At 38.0% G+C, this 8,358-nt stretch overlaps 1 protein-coding gene across 1 annotated transcript; it reads left to right on the forward strand.

The window, feature by feature from the left end:
* Positions 1–1,022: 1,022 nt before the first annotated feature.
* LOC117632570 (double-stranded RNA-binding protein 2) lies at positions 1,023–4,414 on the forward strand. The gene is made up of 3 exons (XM_034366096.1): positions 1,023–1,622; positions 2,660–2,879; positions 3,418–4,414. Exons 1-3 carry the CDS (start codon positions 1,377–1,379, stop codon positions 4,185–4,187), a joined length of 1,236 nt encoding a protein of 411 aa, XP_034221987.1. The 5' UTR covers positions 1,023–1,376; the 3' UTR covers positions 4,188–4,414.
* The last annotated feature ends 3,944 nt before the right edge of the window (positions 4,415–8,358 follow it).

The following is an 8,358-nucleotide window of genomic DNA, read 5'->3' on the forward strand; positions in this document are numbered from 1 at the left end:
GTGTCTTACATACATTGGTTATAACTTATGCAAAGCTGTTATGTTTTATACAATGAGTGTTTCACATGCATTGGTCATGCACTAATCATTTGACCAGCGTGCGTGACCAATGCATGTGAGACACTCGTATAAAACAAAACAACTTTGCTAAGTTATAACCAGTGTATGTAAGACACATGTTGTGTACATAGGCAATAGGTAAGATGATATCCGAAGCTTGATCGTGTGTAATATTTGACCAGCGAACTTGACCAATGCATGTGAGACACTCGTCGTATAAAACGACTATATATATCAGACTCTCTCCTCTTCCTGAGAAGAAAAATGGAATGCCCTTAAATGATGGTTAGTAACTGGTAATGAAGTCTACAAAATTTAAACTCAAGTTTGAAACAACTTCCAAAATTAGGAATTGACGAGCGCTCGCCTGATCAACGTATGTGAGACACTCATTGTATAAAAATACTATATATCAAATTTTCTCTGCTTCCTAAGAAGAAAAATTGAATACTCTTAACTAATGATTAGTAACTGGCAATGAAGTCTACAAAATTTAAACTCAAGTTTGAAAAAACTTCTAAAATTAGGAACTGACAAGCGCGCCTAATCAGCGCATGTAAGACGCTCATTATATAAAAAGTATCATATTTTCTCTACTTCCTAAGAAGAAAAATTGAATGTTTTTAACTGGTGATTAGTAACTGGTAATAAAGTCTACCAAAAGTTCAAATTCAAGTTTGAAACAACCTCAGTAGTTGATAAGAGATACTATTAAGCTAAGAGTTAATTGATAAAAAGGAGGAGAAATGTAAAAAATGAGAAATGAGAAAAAGAAGGAAAACAACAAGAAAGAGAAATAAGGAAAATGAGAAAATCTAGGAAAAGATCACATCCATGAGCCCATGCAGCCTAACGTTCAGTTGACTCCCAGCAATAAAACCCCATTATTTAATTAAACTCCCCCAATATTTTATAATTACATCCCAAAAAGAAAAACTCCACTCTCCAAAATATTACCCCCCCTCCTTCCTCTTTTCTCCCCCCCTCCCTCTCTCTCTTCTCTCTCTCTCTCTCTCTCTCTCTCTCTCTGCTTTTTTCAGCTCCACATCCCCCAACTCCAAAGCCCCAAACCTCTTTCTCTTTCAAACTCAATTTCACATCCCCACCCCAAAAAAACCCTAAAAACCTCTGATCTTAGCCGGTCCCATTTCTCGCCGGCCCCCCAAAACCCAAACCCAGCTTCGACCCGACCCGAAATCGGCGCCGATCCGATCCGGGCTCCTCCCATTATAGCACCCGAACTCGGGGCTCCGAGAAGAGTCGGGTCGGAGACAGAGAGCGAGAGAGAGAGGCAGGATAGAGTAAGGGGCGGAGAAATGTACAAGAACCAGCTGCAAGAGCTGGCCCAAAGGAGCTGCTTCAATTTGCCTTCCTACACGTGCATTCGGGAAGGTCCAGACCACGCGCCCAGGTTCAAGGCCACCGTCAACTTTAACGGCGAGATCTTTGAGAGCCCTCAGTACTGCTCCACCCTCCGTCAGGCCGAGCACTCCGCCGCCGAGGTCGCCCTCAACTACCTCTCCAATCGCGGTCCCTCTCACTGTCTCGCCGCTAGGATTCTGGTCAGTTCTCTCTCTCTCTCTCCTTCTCCTGTCGCCGTTAGGGCTACGTTAGGGTTTTGCGCGCGTGGTTCTCAGTCGCCGCTCAGTGGCTTTTGGTTGTTTGCTCGCTTTCTCACTGATAATTTAGTTTCTGAACTCGCAATTGAAAACAATACTTTAAAATTTTTAATTTTTAATTTTGTTTTTTAATTTTTAGTTTTGGTTTTCTTTTTCTATTTGTGTTGCTAATGTGCGCCGTGCAAGTGATCAAGCTTGTCCTGAGCACAGGAGTTGTGTGGGAGTCGGAGGTGTAGATCACTGGCCGGCCGGGATGGGGCTTTGGGGTTGGGAACTTGGGTAATGACGGAAGTAACCCCCTTCTTTTTGTACTTGGGGTTCTTAAAATGCAGTTAGATTCTCTGAATTCTGAAAAGCTGACCACCGTGTGAAATGGAAATGTCAGTAATTAAATCATTCAACAGGGGGTATTTTGGTCATAAAAATGTGGGTTTCGAGAGTCAACTTTATGGAACCTGTTCTTCCTCGTTGACCGCCTGATTGGTTGCCGGGAAAACAGAGGAAGTCTTTATTTTTATTTTTTTTAGATTCTTCATACTAATGATATTATAGGGAATTGTTTCAATTCTTAAGTTGACATGTGTATTGGTGTATTGGGAGGAAATTTGATCTCATCAAACTTGACAGTGTAGTTTTTGATGGAAGTTGAATGCATTTTAGTTGGATTAATAGGTATCAAGGAAGTTGAAATGCCCATTAAACTTTGTTTCCATGCCTTATCAACTTTTTGGGTTGGTTGCAAATTGATAGGACACCTAAACTATGTTCCCTTTCAAACGAATCTTGGAAACATTGGTTATTGTATTGCTGAAATTAAAATGTTGCTACCAAATATTATTAGTTTTATCGGGTCAGTGTAATTTTCCCAATGTCATTGTCACTTTCAATCTGCATGGTGCACTTTGATTATTCGTATACAATGTTTTTGTACTTTAATTAGTTATGTTGTCTTGATACTGATAAGGCCTTAATTTTCTCAGGATGAGACGGGGGTTTACAAGAACCTCTTGCAGGAAATTGCTCAAAGAGTTGGAGCTCCATTACCACAATACACAACGTTCAGGTCTGGCCTTGGCCACCTACCTGTTTTCACTGGGACAGTTGAATTGGCTGGAATCACATTTACAGGGGAACCTGCTAAGAACAAAAAACAAGCTGAGAAGAATGCAGCAATGGCAGCTTGGTCATCTTTGAAGCAATGTGAGTGGTGGTCAGGCTTATATTCATCCCATTACATTTACGAATTACACAACATATAGTTAGATCCTTACCCCATAGTTGGAATTTGATTTTACTTTAAGATCCATCTTAATCAAGTTTTTTGAACTAATTTGGTGCATTTTTTAATGCTAAAACTTATTTGGTGCATTAAACAACAGTCTTCATTGGAGCTCTTGCTTAGTTTTTAATGTTCTCAGTTATTGCGACCTTAAAGGGTTTCTGACTTTTTATCATTCCTATCTGTATGATATTAAGGCATCTTCAGCAACTCATTATAATTCTGAACTCATCTATGAAATTGATGTCACTTATGCCCCTATGCTCCTCTTTGAAGTCATTCTTACACATCATGTTCTTTTTACTGTTCAAAAAATAAATAAAATATAAATGGAGCAGTTTACCTCTGTGTCATCTTTACATATTAAAGTTGTAAGCTTGGTGACATAATTTTGGAGAGTCCAGATCAATGTCTAGGAACTTCTGTGTTAACTTGAATCACATGTTTTCTTTTGGCCAGTGGCAAAGGAAACTGCAAGTTCTTCATCTGAACCAGAGAACAATGATGAGCTGGAACAAATCACTATAGCACGAGCCTTGCTCACTTATCGTTTGAAGGAAAAGATGGCAAATCCAACTGCTCCAATACTATTTCCGAAGAAGTTTCCAGTTCATAACCCCAGACCTACAAGTCCACAGCCTCCATCTGCTCACACCTCAAAAATACTGCCCTTAATTTGCCAAAAGCAAGCTCCTCGCAGCAGACTCCAATCAAATGCAGCAAATGATAATCGTATCCCATCATCACAGCCTTCTCCACTAGAAAGCCGTGTTTTGCGTCCCCATAGATTCCCTGCTGCAGGAGCAGCTCCCTATGTTCCCATCCGACAATTGAGGACTCCTTGCCATGGGATTGCACCGCCAGTGACAATAAGGACAGCAGTGCCTGTGTTCTCGGCACCACCACTTCCGCCACCTCCTGTGATGCCCTGCCAGGCAATGCGTGTCCCACCACTACGAGTGGCTCCACCTGTCACTATGAGGCAGGCTGTGCCTGTATTTTCTGCTCCACCGATTAGAAAAGATGATCCACCAACCACCCGGAAAGAAGATCCTCCAATCATTGTGAAAGAAGATCTTCCAGTCATTCGGAAAACAGATCCTCCTGCTGTTATTGCTTCTTCCCCACAGAATGATTTGATAGCTCAAGTAGAGGAAACTGGAAGCGCATCTTCAAACAGTTTGCAGGAATCCAAGACAGTGCAAAGCTTGGAACAACTAAAAATTTGATGGTGATCGGGAAGAACTTAGTGTATGGGAGGAAAAATAGTTGTGTTGCCCTTAAGTTTGTTTTGTCATATTTCTCATCTTATTATATGTGTTTTATTTTCTTGCCCATCTTTTCTTAATCTTCTACCCTTTTTTGTTTTGTTTAAAGGTACAAGTTGGCAGGTTGGTTTAGAATTAGCAATCTCATATTTATGCGATTTAAGAGTAGCTGTGTCAGTTTTGCTCCAGTTACTAAATTCTGCATTTAGTTGTAATATTCATGCCATTGAAGAAGAGCTTTGTGCTGGAGATTAGGGAGGGAGGAGACATGATATAGCATATTATATTAGTAATTCAAATTTCTCAAGTATATAAGGGGAAAATATATTTAATGTGACAACAGGCTGATCAAAAAATTAAATCAACAGGAGTTCTCAATTGTGGATCCTACAGTTGGGTTGATCTCTTATTTATTATATATGAACGCCCTTGCATATCAAAAATTCAAGTGAATCAATCTAATCATTCTTTGAATTTTTTACCATTTGAATTTGAGCCTTGTGGGTGAAGTTACATGCTTAGGCCTATTTTGAATTAACACATGGAGAAGTCATTGGATGCACAGATAGCCCAATGCTTTTCGGGATATCTGGGCCGAATCCTTTCCTCAAAACCATACTTCATCACCACAACATGGAAAAGGTTTTCTCAAGCCCAGCATGCCAAGTTGAAGGCTTTATGGTTGTTGTCCACACACATGATCCAAAACCTTAATGGAAGGGATCAAACATTTGGAGTTCTACATGCATGTTATGGTCTGTTTGGTTGGATTGGAATTCCCTACCTCTTCAAATTCATAAAAACTGATATGAGAGAGAGTACTTAATTTTAAGTCAGTCTAAGAATTCAAGCATTTTTTGAAAGAGCATTGGCTTGTTATTATTAATGATATGAAAGATAATATGGAGCACCCATCTTCAATGCAAAAACAGTATAATTTGGGAACATATTCTTAATATGCAAAACAAATCAAACACAGGGCCAACAAAGTTTAGCCTAGTGAAAAAGAGCATTGATTTGCAAATAAGTGGTATTAGGTTCGAACCTCCATGACACTTAGACAGTGTGTATGTGAGAAATTCCCTTCCCCTTATAGTTAAGACTAACGCTTGTATTATAAATATATAAAAAAATTCAAAACCCAGCTAGTCTTTCAAGTCCTATATAATATTTTTTTTGTCTCTTCTTAGTATTATTTGGTAAATGCCCACAAGGATTTGGTTCTTAACTCTGTGAACATAAAGACTGTGGTGTATATATATATATGGTAGTCTTCTGCTCTTTTTCCATCCACCTATTCTTGAATGTGGTCACACCTAAATGGACCACAAGGTTTTGAAAGCAAGCTTAAAGCAAAGCATGTCCTTAATTTCTTGAAATGAAGGAACCAGAATACCAAAATGTAGCAAAACAGAGGGTAGAGAGATGAATGCTTTATATGAAAATGGTTATTCTCACTCATTTATTGTCATTCAAACCATACTGTCCTTTACCACCTGTTAATCTGTCATGTCCCTCAACCAACCAGCCAATGAATCCCATCAATCTTTAATTTTAGGTAGAAATGGTTCATTATTGAAAGAGGAAAGGAAACTATACAAAATCATCCCACTTCAATTGCTGCATCAGAATCTGCAGGTAATATTTTTACCCACTTTGCTTGGTTATAAAAGTGCACCAATTGGTACTGGACAGATTTCTCAAGACACCCCAAGTGAATAGGTAAATTCAACCACAGTAAATAGAGGCTTGGTAAATTTATTTAGGGTTTAAACAAGTGTCATCAAATCAAACTAGATTTTATGGTGCAGTGGTCCAAATCAACTACAACTTTGTCTTGCAAATCTTGTGGGTACAATTCATTTAATGCATGTTTTTAAGTTCATCCATATATTCCACAGTCAAACTCCACATCAGTTTCTGATAAAGAGGAATCAGCCATGACCAGATCTTGAAGCATCCTGAGATGAGAAGAATATGAAGAAACTTATGTTTTAAATTGGATCCCTTTAAAGTTAGGATTTAGATCCATGTGTTTTATAAAATCAAAGTGCCTAGTTTATGTGTTTTTTTTTTTTTGTGTGTGTGTGTGTGGTAATTAAAGGTCTGTTAAAGTCAGGTAGTTATACAATGGATTACTTTCTTTTTGGCTAAAGTTGATCGCTAGATCCAATGCTCTCAAAAAGGACTTTGTCATATAGTGCTTAGAATAGTGGTCTTAGGGGTACCCCTCTTCTAGAAATTCTATTTTGCATATAGCATTCTTTTCTTTTTCTTTTTCTTTTTCTTTTACTTTTTTACGGTGACTAATTACGTAACCAGCATATGAGAGGTGATTATAAAAAAAGCGCCGTGTATTCTTGACTAACATGTAAAAAGTGATTTAGAAAGAAATATTGATTGCATATATGTGTTGTATGCTAGAAATTTTCACTCTAGGGCAAAGTGGCTTCGAATTTACTTGAGCAAAACCCTAACCAGCTGTTGCATCTTCATCCATTTGAGGGTTAAAAGCTTTTAGGGTGGGAAAAGAACAGAGCATGAAGAGTGAAATGATGTAAACTAGGGGGTCAATCATGTGTACCAAACAAGCAAAGGTTCAAAGGCAGAAAGAGGAAGAGGAGAGAGAGAGTGGCTTGCTTGGGGTGGGCCCAAGTCTCCACTTCAACGACACCAACCCCTCAACAAAAGCCACGTCAGCATTCTATTGATTTACGCAACAACGAATTTTTTTTAAAAATATGGGGCCAGGTCCAGACAGGATGGGCCCACATGATTGGACTGGAGATGGGGCCCAAAAGGGGTTTTTAAGAAGCACTGGCAATATTCCTTTCCTATGAGAAAAGCAATGGCTCAAGGCAAAAGGAAAGAGAGAAAGAGAGAGAGATGGGAACCCTCCACCCATTAGGAAGAAGAACATCAAGCAAATAAAGCAAAAACCAAAAACAAAAGGGAAAAACAAAAAAGAATTAAGGGATGAGGGGGACAAAGTGGAAGGATGTTAATCCCATCATCTAAAGTTTATAAAAGAAAAGAAAAAAAATATACCCATTTGACTTTGTTATAATCCCATCATACCCCATTCATTGTCTACTATTTATATGCAAACAGTTAACATACATGTCATGCATAGCCCACCTACCATGTGCTATATGCTTCTCTTTTGCAACATCAATCTTTCTACTTTCTTAAGCCTTGTGTTTTTCAAGCAAAAGATATTCATTATCTTTAGGATACTGATTGCCTCCTTACTGCGAATTAAGGTAATTCATCAAAAACACAAAAAGAAAAATTTATGCAGATATATCACACTATTATTGATAGGAATGTAAGAACTTCTATTTACATGATAAGAATGAAAGTATGTTCCTTATTTTTATCAAATTTTACCCATATTTTAGCCAAAAGTTCTAGTGCCGTCTTGTTTATTCTTTGAATGTATGATCTTGATTCACAGTGTAAAATTAATATACGGTTTTGATTAGCTCTAATTAAGAGTGTGGGAGCCACATTAGCCCCCCAAGATCTTGCCCATACATGAAGAAAAAGAATATACTTGGCTCCCCTTTCCCCTCCATGTGCATGAAAGAGAGAATTATGTCTGAACTGATTATGTATGCACAATCATGCCAACAACACCATATCCATATATGGGGCATGAAAGAGCTTTTCAATGCTCAAAGTCAAATTCTTTTACTTTTTTTGTTTATATATATTTGTTTTTCTTCCAAATTCTTTTGTTCCACATGTTCTAATCCCATCAGCATGCTTGGAGGGTAGGGAATGCAAAGTCATATTGGGCAGACATCAGACTGGAATATGTAACCTTTTTGTTGAATTTGGGTTTGAACCTAAGCTTCCCATTATCAGATCCGAACAAAAAACATCTATTCCAGTTATAGTACCCAGCCACTTACTCATACCAATCAAGAAAAAACAAAATTGAACAACTCTTAAAACCGAATAATAAGCAAATTCTATTTTCCCTTTTTTTTCTCGTTACTATTTATCTCCAAGCAAACAAACAACCCTATTTACAATACGTCGTTATCACGAGAATAAGTAATTTTCATATAACAGCAATGTCATTATTACAGTATCTCAATTTATAACATTCATGATTATTTTAAAA

Source organism: Prunus dulcis, chromosome 6 (genome assembly GCF_902201215.1).
Source record: "Prunus dulcis chromosome 6, ALMONDv2, whole genome shotgun sequence".
Classification (NCBI taxonomy): domain Eukaryota; kingdom Viridiplantae; phylum Streptophyta; class Magnoliopsida; order Rosales; family Rosaceae; genus Prunus; species Prunus dulcis.

Excerpts from the sequence above, each read along its gene's own strand:
- LOC117632570 (XM_034366096.1), top strand. The coding sequence starts at position 1,377 with ATGTACAAGAACCAGCTGCAAGAGCTGGCCCAAAGGAGCTGCTTCAAT. Across the intron at positions 1,623-2,659 it reads GTCTCGCCGCTAGGATTCTG|GATGAGACGGGGGTTTACAA; the intron begins GTCAGTTCTCTC and ends TAATTTTCTCAG. Across the intron at positions 2,880-3,417 it reads TTGGTCATCTTTGAAGCAAT|TGGCAAAGGAAACTGCAAGT; the intron begins GTGAGTGGTGGT and ends TCTTTTGGCCAG.